The sequence below is a fragment of the Phasianus colchicus genome, chromosome 1 (genome assembly GCF_987193195.1).
Source record: "Phasianus colchicus chromosome 1, bPhaCol1.hap1.1, whole genome shotgun sequence".
NCBI classification, from domain to species: Eukaryota; Metazoa; Chordata; class Aves; order Galliformes; family Phasianidae; genus Phasianus; species Phasianus colchicus.
Genome location: NC_143436.1, coordinates 144,011,572 through 144,035,177, shown reverse-complemented (window position 1 = coordinate 144,035,177; position 23,606 = coordinate 144,011,572). Strand labels below are relative to the sequence as shown.

The window sequence follows — 23,606 nt, the reverse complement described above, 5'->3', positions numbered from 1 at the left end:
ACCACATATGGTACAGCTTTGGCTCTTTATTTTCATTTTTCTTTTTTTCTTTTCTTCTCTTTTCTTAAATACATAATATGCATTTATAAAGCAGCACTTTCAGGTTCATTTTGGTATTTTATACGCACAATAATCCTGCAGTACTCTGTAGGTTTCTAAGGCCACGGATGCAGCCAGTGGTACAAAATGAGCCGCACAAACAACAAGAAGGCCATTTTTGCTAGGGTTCTTCCAGCTTTTCTCTATTATATACGTATGGCTTCTGACACGCTAGTAAACATTCACTTTGTTTACGACCGACATAACCGGGCACAGCCCCACGCTGCGTTACAGCCACGTCCCTTGGGAGGCGCGTGGGGGCAGCGAAGCCCCAGCCCTCCATTAACATCCCGATCCAGCAGCGTTACGCTGTGTTTACGCAGCGCGTCCACCCCACCCTACGCCTGTTCTCTTCCACGGCCGTACGGCCCCGAAGTATTTCTGCCCGTCACTTTAAGACCGCGGTCCCGGCACGTGGGGAAGGCCGACTTTCCGATTGGCTACGTCTCCCTGCGCGCTCCAGCTCTCGCGCTTCGATTGGCTGCTGCAGCCCGATCCCGCCCCCGCCGTGTGCCTCCAGGGGATGCTTCCCCTCACGGGCCAGTGCGCAAGCGCATGCGCCGAGCCCCATCCCTAGCGCCCGTTGACTCGCGGCCCCGTCTGCCCTCCCGCCATGGCGGCCGCCGCTGAGGAGCCCTTCCCTTTCCACGGTCTCCTGCCCAAGAAGGAGACCGGAGCCGCTGCCTTCCTCTCCCGCTTCCCCGATTTCGACGGGCGGGGGGTGCTGTTGGCCGTGTTGGACACCGGCGTGGACCCGGGCGCTCCGGGCATGCAGGTAACGGGCAGAGGCCCTGAGTCACCGCACCTGGGCGCCGGGCAGCTGCGCGGCCGGAGGGCGGGCACCGGGCCGGGCGGCGACACGAGCGGCTGCGGGCACTGAGGGGACATCTGCGGTTGGCTGCTGCCGGCCCGGTCCCGACGCTCCCTGCGGGGACTACAGCCCGCCTGGCTTTGTCTGCACCTCCTGTTACACAATGGCTGCTCCTGCGAGATCTACGTTTTGTAAATCTGTGCGGGTGATTTAAATGTCGGCCCATCTCGGCGTTTTCTTGTTGGTTTTCAATTCGTCTGCTAGCAGGTCTTTATCGTGTGGCTCGTGTATTACTTCTTATATCACTTCCAGTTTCCTGTCACCATGTTTACCATCAGATGTAGCAGCCTTGAGAAGAGATTTAGGGAAAGTTGCACGCAGCTTGTTGGGATACTGCGTCCTGTATGTTAAATAAGCACTGCTGATTTCTACCCTTTGCTTGGCACAGGTTTTACTCTTGAATAACCCAATTCAGGGAGCTCACTTTGGCAGGTTGTTAGCCCAGTGTTCCCCGCTGATTCCTTACACTGTTCAAGCAAGTAAAGGGATAATTGAAGAGGACAGATAGGCTGGAAAGTGGCACTGGGCAGCTGTCACTTCACTTGAGTTAAGCTGGAATGAACCTAGCCAAAAAGTAAGCAAGATAATACCATCCCAATACTTAAATGGGACTTATAAATAAGATGAAGACTGACTTTTTACGTGGTCTGATAGTGATTGGACAAGGGGGAATGGTTTTAAATTAAAAGAAGGGGGATTTGTTAGGTGTTGGAAGGGAATTTTTCACTTAGAGGGCGGTGAGGTGCTGGCACAGCTGCCCAGAGAGGCTTTGGTGCCCCATCCCTGGAGGCACATGTGGCCAGGTTGGATGGGCCCTGGGCAGCCCGGGCTGCTGGGTGGCAGCCCTGCCCATGGCATGGGTTGGGACTGAATGAGGTTTAAGATTCCTTTCAACCCAAACCATCCTATAAAAAGGCAGTTATGTAGACAGGAATATAAAGGGGACGTGCGTAGTTCTGAAGTTTTCCATGTGGAAGCAAAAAACTTAAATTTCTAGATGCTGTAAACAAGAAGTGGTGAACCAAAAATAGCATGAGCAGTAGGGGAAGCTTTGCTTTGGTGTAAATTTCAAGCAAATTGATATGCTTGGGTCTAAGACAAAGAGGATTTAAAATCCATATGAGCCTGAGATGCCCTGTTTTCATTGTATGGAAGATGAAATTTCAAGTGCAGGAAATTATAAAGGATGCATGGGCCACACACAAAATGTAGCATAGCTTTGTAAACATTGCTTCAGAAAGAGAATGTCCTCCCTCTTCAGTGAAGTGGGCAGTTTAAGTCTTGCCTCTCCAGAGTAAGACCGTCTTGCAGATAAACAGCATGCTGCACAGGAAGAGAAGCTGTACTGGGACAGGCAGTTTCCAGTTTTGGGATGTCAGCCTCTCTGCTACTTTCTTTACTCCTGCTTTTTCTTGCTGTCAGACTTACTATCAGTTCTCAGCTGCCACAAATTGAATGTCTTGTTTAAAGTGAAGAGGACAGTATATCCTGGAAGGTTAATAAGCATTACAGCTTTTAGTTGAAGTTAGTGTCAGTACTGTTTAAAGGCCAGAGTGAGCCTGCCCTGTTTTGAGTGTAGTGGGGATCTTAGTCAAATCAAAGAAGTTTGTGTTTTGTTGCTCCCTGGTGTCTCATTTTTTTGGGGTTTTTACTTTGTTTGTTATTTTATGCTTTGATTTTTGAACACTGATACCATAAACGTATTACATGCAATCATTTGCTGGGGGGCAGTATAACAACGAAGTACCTTCATTTTTATTTTCTTACCTGAACATTTGTTGCTATAAAGACAGTAGTTACTGGGCTTAACAGAACTTAAGCCAGTAGTTTTTTTTCTGCCAGTTTGCTTTCTTTTCTGGATAAAACATTAACCTTGTACAAATTTTCCTTTCTTTTTTGAACCTTTTGCAGACAGTGCTCTCTAGGGAACTCTTTTTCCTAGCCTACCACTGCTTTATGCTCCACCTGGTGCTCCCAACTCACAGTTCAGTTTGTCTGCTTCTTTCATGCTGGTTTCTTCCCTTCTCAGCCTTTTTGGTACAGTCTATTTCCTGTTGTTATTTGTGAAATCCTGATGAACTTTCGAGTGGGCCCATAAGTTTGATAGGGTTGTGGCTGGATATTATGTATTGTCTTTGTTCATCCCTACACTGTCATTTCTGCATTGCTGTGAAGTAAAGTTGTATGATCTCGCAAAAATACACTCAAATACACCTGTCTTTGCCCTTTAATTAGCATTGTCACAGATAGTGGTGCTACTCTGCTACTACTATATGTATCAACTGCCAGGATTATGCAGATATATTGAGCATTTCAGAAATAACCTACTTTGTGTTTTGCAAAGTCAGAGTTAGCATGAAAGCACGTGGATATGTATAAACAATAATATAATTCTGCTGTAAACTAGTTTTTCAAACAACTAAGAAAAAAAAAGTAGAATTATATTTTTTTGTAAATAAATCATAACATCACAACGTTTAGGTATTGTACTAAGGGACATGGTTTAGTGGGAAATATTGATGGTAAGTGTACGGTTGGGCTTTGTGATCTTGGAGGTCTTTTCCAACCTCAGTGATTCCTGTAATAAGGAAAAACTTCTCCAAAAGAGTGTTGAGGCCCTGGCACAGGCTGCCCAGGGAGGGGGTGGAGTCACCATCCCTGGAGGTGTTCACAAAATGTGTAGATGTGGTACAAAGGGATGTGGGCATAGTGGGCAGTACTGGTAGGACTAGATGATCTTAAGTCTTTTCCAACCTTAATAATTCTATAAGATACTTTTCACTGTATAGAAATTCTCTACTTTTGAATTTCAATGCAGATGCCTCCTGTCTGTAATAAATTAATTAGTTCTGGACCTTCTGATCAAACAAGGAAATTAACCAAGGTCACTTGGTTCTGTTTTTCTCAGAATTGCAGGACTTGAGAAGGGAAAAACAAGCTGAAATCTGAGTTTCACTGTAGCACTATTACTGGTGGGCAGTAGTCCAAACAGTTTGTGTCAGCAGCAGAAGCCATATCAGTTACTTGCACTGAATGGCGGACTCTGGCTGGATCTCTGCCACTAGGAATTGAACCTTGGACCTTTGCAAGTGAAATGCTGGGTTTCTTTTGTCTGATGTAGATCTCTGAATTGTTGTGTCTAATTGTACGTACAAACTCACGTGTGAGTGTAGACCTACTGTTCACCTAAAAGGCAAAGTGCAGGAGTTGCACACGGCTTTTCTGGACTGGCTGGAGAACAACTTTCAAAACTACGTAAGCTCACCATAGCATAAATTGGTGTTTGGGCCACCTGTTGCTGTGCAATTTGTCTGCTTCAAACAGGTCATCACCTTGGATTATTTTTCCTTCTTGTTTTCTCGTGATCAGTAAATAAATTAGATTACCATGTGCTTCCAACTGAAGTGTCTGATTTGGATAGTCTCAGTTTTGACTTTCACTTGCTTTATGATTGGAGTAACTATTGATTTCTTTGTCAGTGGATACTGGCATCTGAAAGAATTAATTATTAGCACAAGAAAATTGTATTGTGTGAGTGCTTTGGTGCTCTGTTTCTCAAGTAAGTTTTTACTGCTGCTTAAATGTTTCAGCAGGTGTATTACCAGGTTAAAATCATAGACTCATAGAGTTTCGAAGGGACCTTTAAAGGTCATCTCATCTAATTCCCTTGCAATGAACAGGGACGTCCAGCCTGAGCTTGAATGTCTCCAGGGGCAGGATATTCACCACCTCTCTGGATAACCAGTGTCTTACCACCCTTATTGTAAGCAAACTTGTTCCTTACATCCAATCTAAATCTGTCATCTTTTGTTTGAAACCATTTCTCCCTGTCCTCTCACAGCAGACCCTTTCTTACTTATCTCTCCTTTAGATATTGGAAGGCTGTTTTCAGGTTTCCCAGGAGCCTTCTTTTCTCCAGACTCATTGGAAGAGGGGCAGGATCACCTCCCTCGACCTACTGATCACAAAACAATACCGTTGGCTTTCTGGGCTGTGAGGGCACATTGCTTGCTCATGTCCAGCTTACTGTTCCCCATTACCCCAAGTCCTTTTCAGCAGGGCTGTGCTCTATTCTTTCATCCCCTAGCTTGTATTGATAGTAAGAATTGCCACAACCCAGATGCAAGACCTTCCACTTAGGTTTGTTAAACCTCGTGAGGTTCTCCTGGGCTCGCTGCTTAAGCCTGTCTAGGTCCTTCTGGTTGGCATCCCATCTCTCAAGAATGTCAGCTGCACCCCACAGCGTGGTGTCATCTGCAGACTTGCTGAGGGTGCACTCACCTCACTGTTGATGTCATTGATGAAGATATCAAAGAGTATCGGTCCCAGTGCTGACCACCGGAGGACTGTTACAACAGTTTTCTTAGCACTCTTCAATGGACGGATTAACAGTGTTGGTTTATGGAATGGGTTCTCTTACTTAGCCTCTCCAAAAGCAGTATTTATTACATTCTGGAATATAGGAATCAGTGTCCTGCTTATACTTACTACTTTTTTTTACTTAACCATTTAAACCTGTTTTTACCAGGGGACTGGAGGACAGCTCCTAGCACTTCAGGTTTATTAAAACATGATACAGAATCCCTGTAACAGAAAAATAATTGGTGAGGTAATTTGTGTTCCTTGTAGATTTGTGCTTAGTTAAAACTCAAGCTTGTAACTGCATGTAGTTCAGCACCTTTCATCTTTCTAGGTTTGTGCTATCATTACTGCAAAATAGGGCTGGAACAGTGGGGGGAAAAAAAGAGTGAAAGCAGTGTTGCCAGTCACTGAAACATAAATGTTTGATTTTGCAAATAGTAGTTCTGTGAAATTAGGAAAGACTTATAAGCCAGGAAGATAGATGTATTTTTCTTGGTTCACTGAAAGTTAAACTGATTTCAAGGTATTTTTCTGTCATCCTGTTAAAGCTTAACAAAGTTACTAGATTGTTGGTTTTTTGGTTTTTTAATTAACAAAAAGGAAAAATGGCTAGGGGCTATTCAACTGCACTTTAATTTTCTTCTCTGCTTATGTTTTCAGATTACAACTGATGGGAAGCCCAAGATAATTGATATAATTGATACAACTGGCAGTGGTGATGTAACTACATGTACTGTTGTAGAAGCTAAAGATGGAGAAATCATTGGTCTCTCGGGAAGAACTTTAAAGGTGAGAATTTGTGTGGTCCTACAGGGAGACCCCTGGGCAGCTACCAGCTCTCTTTTCCTGTTGTTATTAAGAGTAATGAATTTATTGTACTGAGGGTTTAAATTACAGTAAGATAAGAAGCTAAACATTCAGATACTTGTCCTTATCATCCTATTAACTCATCACAATAGGACATTTGTCCTCACTGATAGTAGTTATATGCTTAGACCTCTACCAGAAAACACAGCTAACTGGGGCTGTGTTTTAAAAATACGGATACTGAAAAGTATTCATCTGCAGCGTCACATGAATTCATACTGATTTCTAATATTTTCAAGACTGTTCTGCTAAACTCCCTTGCTCAGTATTGAACTTCTTGTTTGCTGCTATTAATTAACCTATTCTTTAATATACTTTTCTGTAGATTCCAGCAAACTGGGTAAATCCTTCTGGCAAATATCATATTGGGATAAAAAATGGCTATGACATATATCCTAAAGCTCTGAAGGAGAGGATTCAGGTGAGAAATCATATTTTTGCTTCTGGTGTGTTGGTATTTCAGTATTTTAATGTAGAGGTTTTTCTAGAAAACTATGGTATATGCTTTACTAACACATGTAGGCTGTTAGCCATATGTTGATCGTTGCTTAATTTTGACACAATCCATTTCTTCTGTGAATTTTTAGAGTCACAGCAGATCATAGAATCATAGAATGGCCTAGGTTGTAAAGAACCACAATGATCATCTAGTTTCAACCCCCTTGCTGTGTGCAGGATTGCCAACCACTAGGCCAGGTTGCGCAGAGCCACATCCAGCCTGGCCTTGAATGCCTCCAGGGATGGGGCATCCACAACTACTTGGGCAACCTGTTCCAGTGCGTCACCACCCTCTGTGTGAAAAACTTCCTCCTAATATCTAACCTAACCGTTCCCTGTCTCAGTTTAAGACCATTCCCCCTAGTCCTATCACTATGTGCCCTCTTAAACAGCCATTAAGATGGTCAAATGGTCCTCCTTACACAGGTTCCTTGAGTCAGAAAGTCTAGTACTACTGGTATCTATTTACTTTTCCAGGGTAGCAGTTGTTTATTTGTAGTATTGTATTGAGCTTCTTAGTCATTGTGTCTGAAATCATAACTTGCAAATGACATATATTGAAGAACCAAGTTTTATGTTACAGAAAGAACGCAAGGAGAAGCTCTGGGATCCTCTTCACAGACTAGCTCTAGCAGAGGCCTGTAGGAAACAAGAAGAATTTGATGCTGCTCATAGCTCTCCCTCCCAAGTTAGTATACTTTTTTGTGAGCTTGTAACAATTTGATACTGATTGAGAGGATTAAAATATTTTATTATATGAGTGAATGAAGGATGTTTGTGATAATTTATCACTGCGTCTTCTGATTCATTTTAAAAAAAAAAAAAACGACACAGTATGTGGGTGATTACTTGATTTGCCAAATGTTAACTTTCTAAACTGCTGCTGATTATAAAAAGGCTATTAGTTCAAATACTTCATACCGTATTTTTAGTAAGTTTTATTTTTAGCTTTTGATCATCTTTGTTGTGCTCAAAGTTGGAATCTTTTAAACATATCCTCTCTTTTGTAAACTAGATACTATTTCATTGAAATACCAGAAATTTCTTGGGATGCTTCTGTGTCATTTAACCGTCTGTAGAAAAAACAAAGATATGAAATACAATAATCACAGAAGTCAGAGCTATACATAATAGGCCAAGAATAGATAGAACACTGTTGAAGACTGTTGATGTCTGTGACTTCTGTCATAGTCTTTGTTTCCAGTGAAGTAATGGAGCAAATATTTAATATCAGAAAGGAATAGGGCTTAAGATTATATTCATATCTACTTAGTAATAGTTTTAGTAATACTCTAATTTTTATTGCTGTGTCAGGTAAATAAGCTAATGAAGGAGGAACTTCAAAATCAAGTGGAACTGCTAAATTCTTTTGAGAAAAAATACAGTGATCCTGGTCCAGTATATGATTGTCTAGTATGGTATGATGGTGAGACCTGGAGGTAAGTACCCAAACTTATGAAACAAAATATTTTAAACATATAAAACAATAGTTTGCATTAAGTACTATGTTAATTTTTACATCTGCTTTTCTGTAGAGTTCTGAAATATTACTTGCTTTGAAATGGTCCTATATCATGACGAAGTTCTGATTCTAAATGAAGATGGCATAGAATGAAGTCTTACACTTTGTATCACTCTGGTTTTATTAAGCTTGTAGTTTTTTCTTTTAAGGCAAAGAATAAAATTGCTCTGAGTACGCATTGGTAATAGGAAACTGAAGAGGGGAGGAAATAGAAATTGCATGCTTCGGAATGTGTCACTTTTCCTGACTATTAATGTGCATCATACAAGCCAGTAGCTGAGACTTCAGATGTTTGTGCACAAGTACTGAGCTGCTAGCTTTAAGTACAATTCCTTCTCTGAAGGAATTGCCTGAATTTACATTTCTTTTTGTAAAGCAAGCATTACTTGAATTTAGTAGCACTTGAAAATCATTTAACTTAGAGATCTTTGTAGTTTCTGAATCTAACTATAAAAGACCAAGTTTTAAAGTATTGACGTAATGAACTAAGATACTGTCAACCCAGGGCCAGACATGTTGAGGTCTTTGTGGTATTTCTCTGTAGGGGGAGGAACAATAACTGGAAGTGCATAGCAGTTGAAAAATTATCTTTTTTTTAATTGTTGTCATCAACAGAGCCTGCATAGATACAAGTGAGAGCGGTGACTTAACTAGCTGTACAGTGTTGAGAACCTACAAAGAGGCTCAGGAATACGGATCCTTTGGAACATCTGAAATGTTGAATTATTCTGTTAATATATACGATGAAGGAAACCTTCTTTCAATTGTGACAAGTGGAGGTAAGTGAAAGTAATGTTAAGAAAAGTTTTGTTGCTCAGTTGGTATCACGAGAAGTAGCAGTTTGGTTCTCAATTTTGTTACTTGGGATTAAAGGCATTAAAAAATCATTATATGTATTTCCTGTAGTAAACTCATAAAAACGTCTTGTCACTGAACTTGCTTACATTTTTGTGCCTGAAATTCAGTCAACTTTTTATCCATATTCATGTGTATGTGTATATAGTACACTTTAGTTACTCTTTAAGATGTTCCTGCATCTTACTGGCATTAGCCAATGAACCTTAATTCAAAGCAGCTTTTTTATTTTGCTTTTGAATATAGGTTGGTTATTGAATTTTGTCACTGTTCTTTGTGCTTTCATAATGTAATAATCTTTTTTTAAAACGTCTGTCAACAAAAGAGTGTCTTGGTTTATCCCCACTCTTTAATGATGTTAGGTCTCATAATAGCTGTAGCGCTGGCTACTCTGATCCTATTTTTGTGTGTTCTCAGTATGAAGATGTTCTGTTTTGGAAACATCCTGAGTGGTTAAGGTGGTATGAATGTATTTGATTTTTATTTTTTTTTTTAATGCTTTTGTTTTCTCATGAAGTTGTCCTGTCTCAGAAGAACTACAGGAACAGTTCTGGCTTCTGAATCAGTGATAACTTTGGGATTCCTTTTATGGCTGCATTTTTTTTTTCTTCTTCCCCCTGATCTCCACAGTCTGGTTAATTCTGGTATAATTTTTGTTACTTTGAGTGGGAAGTATTGAGCCTTTTTGATAATGTCTGTTAGTGGAGTTCATTAGTTAATACTTCCTTTCTCTTCTGCTACTTCCTGCCCTCAAAAGCTGTTTTGTTTTGCAAATTGCTCCTAATTACTGGCTTTTCATCTCTTAGTATAATATGACATTTATTTAAATAAGTAGTAAAATTCTGGGGTTGCTAATGTAGTTCATTAAATGAAAAGTAATAGGGCTATAGTGTATTAAATTGGTATAAAAGTAGTTCACTAACCACGCAGTGGTTTGAATTTTCATTTGCCTAGGAGCGCATGGAACACACGTGGCTAGTATTGCAGCGGGATACTTTCCTGAAGAGCCAGAGCGAAATGGTGTGGCTCCTGGAGCTCAGATTCTTGCAATCAAGATTGGTGATACAAGACTAAGTACAATGGAAACTGGCACTGGTTTAATAAGAGCTGTAGGTATTTCACTGGACAAATGTTAATCTCAGTAGTTTGCATTTATTATGGAATAATGAGGACTGCTTCAATAACTCATACACTGTGGTTTTATGGTCCTGTAATACCATCAGCCTTAAAATGAATAAAAAGAAACGATAGTTTCAAGCTTATTGTAAGACTTCTGTTTTATAAGAATAAACATTTAGTAAGACTTGTACTTTTTTCAGATGATAGTGTTGAGGTGTTTGTCTAACTTAGCCCGTAGTAGAAGTGACTTGTAAGCTTATTTAAATTTATTTGTTCTGTGTCATGAGTCTACTTATATGTTTTTTTATGCTTATCTATGTAACTATAATACTTAGAGTAGCAACTGGTATCTAACTTCGTGGCTGAACATATTTTGACTGTTTCTTAAGAGTGAGAAAAAAATATAACTTTCTCATGATCAAAGACCCGATGCCTCTGCTCTACAGCAAGTGGTTGAGGAAAATGTATGTAAGAGAAGTAATGAAAATAGAAAATGATTATTTGTAGGTCATAGAATATATTGCTATAGTAACGTGAAGATTTGTGTTAATGCTACTGTTTTTTGAAATTTAACCAAACCACACAGGAAAGGAGAAATTTGTCTTATTAAGGACATATATTTAAGACTAATGAGATTGGTGGTTTTATATTATGTTAATGTCTTAATTTATAGCTTGGTATTTGGAATGTTAATGGCTTGTTTTGTTTTTTTTTTTAACAGGGCTACTAGGAAAATACCACTTTAATGTAGCTTACTTCATTCAATTTCCTCTGTAGGGTTGAAAAAAAAATGCTTCCTCTTTCTATAAATGTGTAGCAAAGAATTTTAAGCAGATGTTTTTTCGCATTCCATAATTACTTATGTTGGCTTTTATTTTTGCTTTCTCAGATGATAGAAGCAATAAAATACAAATGTGATCTTGTCAACTATAGCTATGGAGAAGCAACACATTGGCCAAATTCTGGGTAAGTGCTACTGCATTTAGCATAAAGTTTTTCAACGTTACACAAGTGTAATTTCAGGTGTTGGTTTTCTGTAAATGTACTGTCAATAAGAATGAATTGTCCAGGCCCAAACAATGACATAAAAATATTGCAGTTTATTTTTTTAAATATCTACAAAAACTACCTAAACAGATTGAAAGTGCTATTAATTGTGATACTAGGAATATTTTAGAGCAGTGAAGTATTCTTGTAGTTGAAATGCCATGCAATCTGGGTGTTTTTTTGTTTTCTGAGTTATTTTGTTTTAAGACTTAATGTTGATGTGTGTGGCTGTGTGTGGTCATGAGACCAGCTCTGGCCTGATGTGGAAAGCTGACTGCATAATATTCCTCTGTAACTGGTCCTTATATGAACGGGAGTTTTCCCACATAGAGAGAAAAAGCACATTGATTAAATAACTCCTCCTTTTCCTTACTTCAGGAGAATTTGTGAAGTGATTAATGAAGCAGTATGGAAACACAATGTAATCTATGTTTCAAGTGCAGGAAATAACGGCCCTTGCCTTTCTACAGTAGGATGTCCTGGTGGCACTACATCTAGTGTAATAGGTATGAATGTTTTTGGTGGGCTTTCTTTTTTTTTTTCACCTCTAAAACATAAAGTCAGTATTCATTTTCTTTCTTTTCAGGCTTTGTACTTTTTTTTATATTTGAGATCACAAGTTGTTTGCTATACTAAACTCAAAATATTTCCAAAGATTACTGGCCTATGAGATTAATCTTATGGGAGGAAGTTACTGTACACTTGTGAAGATGTAGGTTATTTTCTTACCATTCAAAAACTATGCAGAAAACTGGTTTTGGAGGTGGTTGATGTAGGTTTGATGTGGGTTTGTATAAAATTTGCTGAAGAAATCTATTTAAAGAGTAGGAGGTCATTCTTTTCGAATCTAACAATCTAAGCACGCCTCTCAGACCATTAGCTATTGCAGGCATGTCCAACTTGCTGCCTGGGGCCCATCTGCAGCTCAGCACAACTGGAAGGTAAACTCCAAGGATGCTTCCTTGACACCACATTCCAAAAGTGCAACTTTAGCAGGCTTTGGCATAGTAATTTATATGCTCTGGGCCAACTGCACTGATTAGCAGGAAAATACTGACTTTCATCACTGTGGTGGTTGGGCAGTGTAGTTTCGCCCATCTGTTTAAGGTAGTGTAGCTCTGAGTCATGGGAACATGAAGCAATTCACATAGATTCCTTTGCAGCAGCTTTAGTGTAGTCTGTGTCAATGTAAATACAGACAAAATTCCCCAGGAAGGGAAATGTGCTTTAACAGCACCTTTGGGAGTGACTTTTGGGGGTGATGTGTTGTCAAACAAATTCGGATAGTGGATACAAATTGTTCCAGTTGAACTCAAATGACACTTCGAAGTTATCCATTTTATGGGAGATTTACATATTACATAGTAGCACTATCAGCATTGTAACTGTGTAGCATGCTCTTACACTTGTTTTTTAACAGTACTTGAATTTACTGAGACAGAAAAAAAAAAGTCCATTTAAAACTTTTTAAAAATATTCTGTAGTGTATTTAAAACAGTTTTTTTATTACAAATTCATTGTGCATCTAAGATGATTGTTTTTTAATAGGTGTTGGTGCCTATGTGTCACCTGATATGATGGTTGCTGAATATTCTTTGAGAGAAAAACTGCCAGCAAATCAATATACTTGGTCATCCAGGGGACCAAGGTAAGTTATGACAAAAGGAGGGAATTCCTTACTTTGCAGTTCTGATTAAGTAATTGCAGGTCTAAAAATTGGTCTCTGATAACCAGAATGAAAGCATTTCTTTTCCCAGGAAGAACTTAAGTAGTCTGCTGTTCTTGGAAGGTCTGTGTCTGTAGGCCTCCAGAATTCTTAGTGGGAGGGAGGATGACTGAACTGAAGGTGATGTGGGCCCAACTGATTCTGAACCACTTCTTGAGACAAGAACAGCAAGGGAAGAGGATTAAATGTATCAACTTCTGTACTGTAATTCAAAATCTGACCTCTTGTGCAATGGCCGTGCAAAATCCAGATCTCTAGATTCATTTTTTTTTTCCTAGCCTCTTTTTTTTACTGATTTTGCTTTAAAATATAGTATATTTTCTTTAAAAATAATAGTGGTTAAGTAGGCTCAGTGAAATATTTATTTACATAGTTAAGTTTTTAGTATACTTGTTTCTTTTCTAATTCGAATTTGGATAGATAATTCAGCTGACTAAACTGTAGCCCTTTGTATAGTATTTAAGGAATGAAAGTTTGGATAACTTTCACTGTGGAAAACAGGCATAGCTGATGATTAATTTGACATTAAGTTGCTACTTAATGTACTGCTTTATCTTGTATTTAATGGGTTAATGTGAAGTACTGTTTGAGAATGTGCCAAAGCTAAAACTGTCTTTTTATGTGCAGGAGTAACTTCAAGGTAAAGTGTGCAGAAAACAAAATCTTGTTTTTCAACAATTTTGTTTTTTCCACTAGCACTGATGGAGCCCTTGGAGTAAGTATCAGTGCCCCAGGAGGTGCTATTGCTTCTGTTCCAAACTGGACTCTGCGAGGAACACAACTCATGAATGGCACATCCATGTCTTCTCCCAATGCATGTGGAGGCATTGCATTAGTACTGTCAGGTAACATTAGTGCATAGTATAAAAGATAAAGTCTTTTTCTATAGCTTTCCAACTTTAACTTTTTTTCCTTACTTTTAATTTCAGGGCTCAAAGCTAACGATATTCATTACACTGTTCATTCTGTCAGAAGAGCCTTAGAAAATACAGCAGTGAAAGCTGAAAATATAGAAGTATTTGCACAAGGACATGGTGTTATTCAGGTAATTGCCAGTGAAACAAGCAAACAAACAAAAAGAACCCTTAAATAACTGCCAGTAGAAAATTACCTAAAAATGTTTTCTGGATGAGCTCACTCAGCTTGCTCCCAAGCTACTTAATTAGCAGATCTGATTCAGGATAAAGAAGGGAATGTAGTGGGAGGGGAGGAAGAATGAAATATTTCTCTTTGCTTCAGCATGCAGTTGGTTTCTCTTGAATATGTGTTAACTAGACACATTCCTTGTCTGATGAAAAGGGTGTGTGGACATAAAAGTAGGATGTAGGATTTTGTCACCCACATATGGATTTGTATGTGTAAATTCTGTCTTAATGTCAGAAAATGTTTTTATACTGTTGTCAGAGAGCTGAACTTGTTCTTCTCAGACAAAAGCTGGAACAGTAGATTCTGAGCAATGAAAATGCAGAGGTACCCACGCTAAAGCAAAGGACACCTTTGCTTCACAAAACAGTACATCTGCAGTAGTGGGGTGATTTTGCTGTGGGTGGGCCTGTACTGAAAAGTCTAAGCATTCATTGTGTTGTCTTTTAAGTAACTTGGAGATCTCCAGTGTGATTTTTTTTTTTTTTTTTTTTAATGAGAAAGGCAGCATGAATGACAGTATCCCTTTGCATAACATTAAGCTGTTACAGATTTAACTGAATTTTTTTCCTGTGGTCACTCCCATCCTAGCCAAAAAGAGGTACCGAGATCTTGCTGTCCTGCTTAAAGACATTTCATATGAAATGCTTAGCTCTAAACTCTTGTTCTTGAGATTCTGGAACCCAGTAGTAGATGTCTTCTGAATACATCTGTAATGCTGAGTTTGATACAGAAGGCAACAGGGTAGTGACCATATCAAATAAAAGCATTTCCAAAACTGAAATGAAATGTACTAGTTATATCGTAGAATTTAATATTCTGTGGTTAAAGAGTATAGAAAAAAATATGGTTAAAATTCTGACCTGGGAGATTGACACTATACTGCATCTGCTTGTTTCGGAGAAGGGTGTCTTAATTTTTATAGGTGAAGGTAGCTTGCTGAAATATAAGGGAATGTAAGATTTTGAGGGTTGGTAGGAAAAAAAAAAAGCGAAATAGTAGGATGCCTTTTTGAAACAAAAGGTTGGACTTATCATCAGAGTTTAAGGGAACAAACAAGCAAGCCCTTTTTTTATATCTATATGTATTAAACTTGCATTGACATTCCATCTTGCTTATATGTTTTGAACTGCTTAACTTCTGCTGCTGTATAAAAGGTTTAAATCTGTGACTAGTTTAGCCCCGTTTATGGGAAAGGAATCTAAAGTAATATTGTAGACCTGGGCTTTTTACTTCCAAGTCATCTGTGGAAACCTTTGTTTTTTGTCTTCTGATAAATCTATTGCAAAGAGAATTTGTCCTTTTTTTTTTTTTTGAAATGTTCTTTACTATTTTATCGCTCTATATGGCTGTTGCATGAAGAGTTGCCTCAAAATTAGTATGACTCTAATAGTTAGGATGTTGGTAACTTCAGTGCTTGTTGCTGTATTTGCTGAATGCCTCATGGAAGGGATAATGTGCATGAATGACTATTGAAGTTGAATTGTGTTAATTTAGAATGTGTTCTAACAGGTTGATAAAGCCTATGACTACCTCATTCAGAATTCATCGTTCACAAGTAACATAGGCTTTACTATTACTGTTGGAAGCAATCGTGGCATCTACCTCAGAGACCCTGCCCAGATATCAGCACCTTCTGATCATGGAGTTGGCATAGAGCCTGTTTTTCCTGAGAATACAGGTAGGAAAGCTTCTTTTGTATGATTTAAAAATGAAGAGTAAACTTTAAATAGAAAAGCTGTGATAATGTGGAGCAGTACAAGTCTTGTACCACAGAAGAAATAAATGCAACTCCAGAGCTGTTGGTAAATGAAGGCAAGAATCTAAACAGCTTGTTCATTCTATTCTCAGATTTATAATTACAGAACTTCTTTTCTGATTTTTTTCTGTTGCTTCAGGCTTCCTTTTGCTCTAAGCAACTTTAAAATGAAGTTGTGGCTCCCAGGCAAAAATCATCAAACATCTTTAATATCTCAAGAAATTGTTGATCTTCTAGGGATTTGTTGCAGATAACTCTTGACAAAGAATGTAGGCTATTCTAAATGGAGAAGAACTTTACTGAGAAACTAATCTCTGGGTATTTGGAGACCACAATTAGGCAAGACTCTGCATCTATATGAAAATATTTTTACCTGCTTCCAGGCTTATGTTATGGGCAACTGACGGATTGATAGCTATATTACGTTTGCCTCTTTATGTTTGCCTGTTTTATGTGCTTAAAAAATTGAAGTTAGATATAGGCTTTATTGTATTATATGTTGTTGTTTTGCTGTTTTCTGAAGTTAAAAGAAGTCATATACAACAGTGTCCTTTGGTGGCAAGTCTTGACTTCAAGGGACTCTAAGGAGTTGGTTCCTACAACCAATTTTTATTGAGATGGCAAATTCTAATGGCACATTCTGTGTTACAGTGGAATGCAAGTTCATGATCTGGTATTGATTTTGTTGTTGTTGTTTCTTGACAGAAAACACTGAAAGGATCTCTCTTCAGCTTCATTTAGCTTTAACTTCAAATGCACCATGGGTCCAGTGTCCTAGTCATTTAGAGCTTATGAACCAGTGTCGACACATTAACGTTCGTGTGGATCCACGTGGCCTGAGAGAAGGAGTACATTATACAGAGGTATTAAAGGATCAGTAATCTATGCAAGACTGTATGCCCTTCCCTTTTCATACCGCCTCTGTCAAAATTTTTTTGGAATTAATTTTTAAGGTGATGAAAGCTGTGTGGTGTACAAATGAGAAAATACTGCCACCCTCAGTACTACACAGGCTAAGTCCAGGGCTCAGCAGCAAATATGCTGTACAACTTTGTACAGTAGATTCCAAGGGATTTTTGAGTATCTTTATTGGAAAAATAAAAGCATCTGAAAATATAAGTGAAGTAACTATATATAAAGTTTTTTCTTCTCTGTATATATTCATTTACAACAATTGAAAGCACTCTGCAACTAGTTCAAGTTCAACATTGTCTTCTATAATTTCATTATGATCAAAGGTCTTAAGCAGCTATATTTTATTTTGTCAGGTTTGTGGATATGATATAGCAATGCCTAATGCAGGCCCACTCTTCAGAGTTCCAATAACTGTTGTTATACCAACAAGGTCAGTAAACTCAAACTGTATTGGCTTTTTTTTTTTAATGTTTAGTTTCATATACTAAGTTTATTTGTGTTGACATACTTGTCTCACCTTCTTTCTCTGCAAGTTCTTGAACTAGCACTGATAGGGGAGTAGAGCTCTGAAAAGATTCTTTCAACACTTAGACTGCAATAGCTTTTGTTTTTCATCTTGGTGCTGGAAGCCAAAAGGCAGAATATTCTTGACTGCAGTGGCAGAGCTTTTCTGTTCCATCAGAATACAGACGACTTCAGACTTCTTGAACAAAATATCAAGGTGTTTTTAAGTGTAGATCAGCTGAAGTTTGGTTGTTTTGTTTTTTTTTTTCCCACTTCTAGCTGATGTACCAGTGTCCTTAAGGGTAGTGGGTGTTATTTGGCAGATGGAATTTGGGACAGAGTTCCTTTTCAACTTTAGTACAGAGAATTTACAGTTTCTATTGTTAGCTTCCTTATACAGGTAGCAGAGGGGCAGCCACTGACCTCTTTTCTCTGGTGACAGTGACAGGACTCAAAGGAATTGCATCAAGCTGTGTCATGGGAGGATCAGTCTGGGTGTTTGGAAAAGTTTCTTCACTATAGGGTGATCGGGCACTGGAACAGGCTCACCAGAGTAGTGGTCAAGGCCTAAGGCTGAGAGAGTTCAAGGAGTGTTTGGATAACACTTTCAGACATATGGTTTGGATTTGGGGTGGTCCTGTGGGGCACCAGGAGTTAGACTCAGTGGCCACTGTGGGTCCATTCCAATTCTGGATATTTGTAAGTGTCAGTAACAATTTCAGAGCCTCATCTAACACTGAACTCAGGTTCCTTTTTTTTTTTTTTTTTTTTACCTTCATAAATCCATTTTGGTTAAAGTCTTATTTTTGTGATTATTTCTGTCATATTAAGTAGTGTGATTAAGTAAGAAGCAAATCTGCAGATCAAAATACTTCTGGTGCTGAGGACTGAATATCTTCATTATACTCTTTTTGGAGATAATTTCTGTATTTTAAAAAGTCTAAAAAAATTTCACAGCTTGTTCCATTACTACTTGTATTTGCTTTTTGGTGTACAGAGTAGATGAATCATCAAGCTATGACCTTGCATATACAGATGTTCACTTTAAACCTGGCCAAATCCGAAGGCACTTCATTGATGTTCCCCAGGGAGCTACATGGGCTGGTAAGGAACATGAGCATATCACAGATCACATCTATCAAACTTGATGAAGTTGTTCTGAAATATTCCTTTTTTTTCCTGCCTGAGTAAGAATTTAAACATTTGATCTGTGAATATGAAAAATGTTCATTTGATTCTAGGCTCTTGTAAGAGTGATTTTTTTTTTTTTTTTTGGAGGGGTTATCTTATGACTTCTGTTATAGTGAAGTACTGACTCTGTCTTCTAGAAACTAGCAAATACAATCTGAAATGATGGCCAATTACTGGAGGCATATCCCCTATTTATAGAAAAATATTATTGTCTGAATTGTGCATAATTTTTAACTTGTAGGCATAGTTTTGAATGATGACTTAAATGTGCTGGACAAGAAGCTTGTAATCCTAAAGGGAGAATTCCTCTTCTACATATGTGATATCAATAAATAAAAATCATTCATATGTACTAAAATTTATGGATAGGACTCTTGATTTGAAATTCAGCAGTAATCTATGCTGTACAGATATATATAATGTGTACTGTCCAATTAGTTTTTACAGTTGAGTATTGTTTCTTATTTGATCTCTGAACCTGCTTAGTTTTTCTTAATTTGACAAGGTCTTAATAAATAACTGATATGTAGGCATTGTTCATATGAGTCTAATCTTTTAAAAATTATGATTGTCTTGTGAAAATGGTTTTCTTCTGTTGAATCTCCATTTCATGTCTAAAATTCTTCACTGTTGTAACTAAACTTTGTTTCTTCTTTTGTCTAGAAGTGACAATATGTTCATGTTCCTCTGATGTGACTGCCAAGTTTGTGCTTCATGCTGTTCAGCTAGTGAAACAGAAAGCATATAGAAGTCATGAATTCTACAAATTTCTGTCCTTACCAGAAAAAGGATCAGTGACTGAAGCATTTCCCGTCTTGGTAAGTTATGCTGGGGGGTAGAAGAAAGAGAACACTGGGTTTTTGCTGTTGTTGATCTTGGGTTTTTGTGGGGTTTTTTTTTCCCTTTTTTAAGGGGAAAAATAAATATTTAAAAAAAAAAAAAAAAAAAAACCAAATAAATCACCTATTTCTTATGGTAGTGAATGAAACCTTTTTCTTGCTTTGGAAAGGTCTCAGATGGCTTCATCAATTTATTAGTACTTGTTTATACAGACTGATTTGTTTCCCTTTCAGACAGGGACTAAGGCTTGTTTATATTTAGTTCAGCACGTTTTGCTTTTAATGCTTAATGTGATAATCTGAGAAATCTCTTCAATGTTGAAGCCAAGTAATACTGACTGGCTTACAATTGTACTTACTTTAGTTAATTCTAGTTCAAGAGTCTAAAACAGAACCAGGATATTCAGGTGTGTGAATGAGTTCACTAATCAAGTTTTCCCTGCCTATGGGAGGTTGTGATTTCTGTGCTGCTCAGTCCTGCACTGTGTGAAAATGTCAAGTGGGGGCAGTAAGATACATGGTTTGATTGTAACTTTTGTCATGCTAGTTTAAAAAAAGCAAGCCAAAAAACAATACCAACAAAAAACCTCCCAAGCTTCATGTCTTCTTGAGGTAGAGAACACTATCTTATTTTCTGATACGCATTCTGATTAATGTCTTCTAAAAACTACCCTAGAGTGGGAAAGGAATATGTAATGTTTAAAAGCTGTAGCTTTCTTTGTAGTGTATACCCATGGCACACTTTTTTTTTGATGAGAAGCAAGTGTAGTGTCTTATTTGCTACCATACAAATCAATATAATTGGAGTAAACTGGACATAATAGGGTATACCTCCAGCTATATTCTCCCTTTTTTTTTTTTTGGCTTTGGGGTAAGAAAGGCAGGGCTGAATAGAAAGAGATGAGAGTTTATGTCTAACTTTGCATTTTTATTATTCAGGCTGGAAAAACAATTGAATTTTGTGTTGCTCGGTGGTGGGCAAGCCTTAGCGACGTTAGCATTAATTACACAGTTTCTTTTCATGGTGTACTCTGTGCTACTCCTCAGCTGAACATGGTAAGTCTTCCAGGCTGTTTATCTGGAATCGTTCTGAAGTTCTCTGATATCTAAGATTAAAAAAAAAAAAGTGTTCTCTATTCTTTTCTGTACTCAACCAGACTAAAAGCATGGTTTTACCTGAGATGTTTATGTTTTCCTTTAAAAATAGGTAAATAGAAACTTAGTCCTGCACAAATGCCATTTGTTTTGAATTTTGTTTGCCTTTCATTATGAATCAGCGAGGGAAAAATGAGCAGAAAAAAAAAATACCCACGACACCAGTAGAAGGGGCATATTGAAAGGTTCACATTGTAACTGTTGTGAGTTTTTGTGTGAAGAAACTTTGCAAGGCCACAATTACTGAAACGCAATACTCCAAATAGCATTTTCAGAATAAAATGTCATTAAAATTTACTTTGTTCTGTTCAGTCTTTTGTTGAGATGTGCTGGTTGAAGGCATGATGGATGGGCAGCATCATGGCTGCTGAGGCTCTGTGATACCAAAGGACTGGGAAGTTACTAAGAACATTAGAATCGTATTTACAGTACTTTGCTTGCTACAGTGTTCTTTGCTGTCCTGTGCAACCCGCCTTGGCTTGATTTTTGCCTTTTCAAGGGCTGCAATGGTTCTGCAGAAAGCAGTGAAGCAGTACCATACTGATTTCTTCTTGCTCCTCCCTTTTTTTTTTTTTTTTTCATCTAAGGGCCAGAACAAATTGCAGTTGAATGCATTCAGGCTCTAAGAGCTGAGTAACCTGGGAGAAAGGATGTGTTGTGCTAAGGAACCAGGTCTTGAATCAGTAAGGCAGGGGGAAGAAGTGTTGGTATTGTGCATGGCAGCCTCTACTGAAGTGGATTCAAGCCACACCAGTGGTGTCAGATGAACTGAAAAGTGAGGAGTTAAAAATGAGATGATACGTTTTTACCCTTTCTTGAACATTTTAAAATTTAATAAGATATATTTTTATAAAGCTGATATACCTGTGGCTTTGTCATGAAATACTGCTAGAAAAAGCAGACTTCCAAAATGACTTTAATCATCGCTAAACTTTTGTGTAGTGTTGTTTCTTTTTCATTAAGATAAAGAATCTTTCATTAAGATAACAATCTTAGGCAGAAACACTATAAAATTCTTTATTTAAGATTCTAGATAAAAAATGCTTGCATTTATTGAATTACATATTCAGAGGAAACTGTCACATATGCCTTATGTGTGATTTATACAGTTCTGTACAAATTTCTTAAGTTATTAATAGTGGATAGTCTTGGAAAAATAAATATAAGTAAGACTTCTGGCCGTATCAGTAACTTTTCTTGCTTTTGTTGTAGTTTTTTTTTGTTGTTGTATCGAGTCCCAGTATGTCTGCCTTCCTCAAATAGAGATAGGCTTGTGATGCTTTGAAACTCACAGTATTACTTGTCATGTGGATAGTTACAGCTGTTATATTTATGAGGGATAAATCAGATGGTCCATGTCTGATGTTACAAATGCACAGAAGCATAATTGTTATGTATTCTCTCTTTAGCATGCTTCAGAAGGAATTGTACGGTTTGATGTTCAGTCCATGTTGAAGTATGAGGATATTGCTCCGTGCATAAACCTGAAAAGCTGGATTCAAACTCTCAGGTACTGCTTCTGAGGAGCTGTATGGCGAGAGTAAAAGGACTATTAGTATCTGTCTAAAATAGTCACAAATGAACAGTGAAATCTAGGGTAACAAAAGTATTCTTGTAAAACTTTAAGTGGGTTTGGAGATGTGAATTTAGGAATCTTGTTAAATTTGTTAGCTAGCATGTTATTTTTTAGTTCCATTTAGCTTTGACAGAATTGGACAATTATTGTGACTTCTTCCATAAAAAATTTTCTTAATCTAAATTTGAAAGGGAAAAAACAAATACAAAAACTTCTCAGTGCTTCCAAAGGAGGCAGAGGTAAAAAGGCATTTTAATATCTAAAGAAATAAAGAGTTATTTGGTGCCACTTTTTTTTTTTTTTTTTGAAGCAGCTGCCTCAGATCCTGCCTAATTTTCACCTGGAACATTATTTTCTCTCCTTTGCTTGGTTGGAAATGTTTACTGTAGAATCTAGTACTATGTTTTCTGTGAAAAGTTGTATTTCTTTTGTTGTTGGTTGTGTCAGTTCGACACATGCTGACGTAGAGGAAAAGCTACTAATCAATGCAGCAGTCACTAACATTGGTAGTTCCAGGAGAGGAAAAAGATGCTGTACAGTTTAAGCAGTACTTCTAAGGTTTTGGCCAGACAATTTCACAATGGTCAGTAATCTAATGTTTTCCATTTTCTGGGCCCTGTAGTGGCAGTCTTGGACTCTAAGAGTTCATGTTACTGAGTTTTACATAGGCAGTATGCATTAAAATTCTTCCTTTGTGGTATTACTCCAATTTCTCTTACAAATTCTTTTCTAACATAAATTTCTATAGCAAACAGTTATCAACTGTGTAGTCTGCCCTCTAGTTACTATGCCAGTAAACCAGTCTGTGAATAAAAGTGCTGATTGAAGCACAGGTGAGAAGTAAGGCAACTTAATTTTTTTCCTAATAATAAATTCTTTCATTTTTCCTTTTTTTTTTTTAATGGCTTTTAGTTTTGAGCTTAGATGTGCTTACTGAGTTCTGTTGGCTTTACAGCAGATATGTGTTTCTTAGCAGTGCTTTCTTCGTTTGTTTCTATTTTAACTGCAGACCAGTGAGTGCAAAAATAAAACCTTTGGGATCCAGAGATATTTTACCAAATAACCGTCAACTGTATGAGATGATTTTGACCTACAACTTCCATCAGGTAGAGTTTATGCTTGTTGTTTTTTGTAAGTCATTGATAGATATAGCCTGTTTTTTAAAAAACAGGTTTTACTTTACCTTTCTGTCAGAAACAAGTGTTTTAGATTCTATACTTTCAGAATTCTAATCTGGTTCTCTTTAGGAGCTACTGTGATTTCGAATGGCTTCAGATCAAATTTTTTTCTTGAATGTGTGTAGGAATTATACTTGTTTTATTCAACAGTGGCTGAAATGTTTTGAACTTTCTTTTAATAGCCTAAGAGTGGAGAAGTAACTCCAAGCTGCCCGCTTCTCTGTGAATTATTGTATGAATCTGAATTTGATAGCCAACTGTGGATTATTTTTGACCAAAACAAAAGACAAATGGGGTCAGGAGATGCCTATCCACACCAGGTACAGAGTACTATATTTATATCTTCTGTTTTCTGCACACTGTGAAACTTGGACTTTTTT

General features: G+C 37.8%; 1 protein-coding gene across 3 annotated transcripts in view; it reads left to right on the top strand.

The window, feature by feature from the left end:
• Positions 1–635: 635 nt before the first annotated feature.
• TPP2 (tripeptidyl peptidase 2) overlaps positions 636–23,606 on the top strand; it is a 44,836-nt gene continuing 21,865 nt past the window's right edge. For 2 of the 3 annotated variants that reach the window (XM_031613752.2, XM_031613751.2), the window contains exons 1-21: positions 637–874; positions 5,993–6,121; positions 6,525–6,620; positions 7,281–7,385; positions 8,012–8,136; positions 8,835–8,998; positions 10,029–10,183; positions 11,083–11,159; positions 11,619–11,746; positions 12,789–12,888; positions 13,663–13,811; positions 13,896–14,011; positions 15,622–15,790; positions 16,574–16,731; positions 17,137–17,213; positions 18,285–18,391; positions 19,142–19,296; positions 20,257–20,373; positions 21,882–21,982; positions 23,058–23,154; positions 23,409–23,546. In XM_031613752.2, coding sequence (XP_031469612.2) covers positions 713–874; positions 5,993–6,121; positions 6,525–6,620; positions 7,281–7,385; positions 8,012–8,136; positions 8,835–8,998; positions 10,029–10,183; positions 11,083–11,159; positions 11,619–11,746; positions 12,789–12,888; positions 13,663–13,811; positions 13,896–14,011; positions 15,622–15,790; positions 16,574–16,731; positions 17,137–17,213; positions 18,285–18,391; positions 19,142–19,296; positions 20,257–20,373; positions 21,882–21,982; positions 23,058–23,154; positions 23,409–23,546 — 2,625 coding nt within the window. In that variant the 5' untranslated portion in view covers positions 637–712. Of the gene's footprint in view, positions 875–5,992; positions 6,122–6,524; positions 6,621–7,280; positions 7,386–8,011; positions 8,137–8,834; positions 8,999–10,028; positions 10,184–11,082; positions 11,160–11,618; positions 11,747–12,788; positions 12,889–13,662; positions 13,812–13,895; positions 14,012–15,621; positions 15,791–16,573; positions 16,732–17,136; positions 17,214–18,284; positions 18,392–19,141; positions 19,297–20,256; positions 20,374–21,881; positions 21,983–23,057; positions 23,155–23,408; positions 23,547–23,606 lie in introns of all 3 variants that reach the window. The other variant, XM_031613754.2, reaches the window with a different exon arrangement.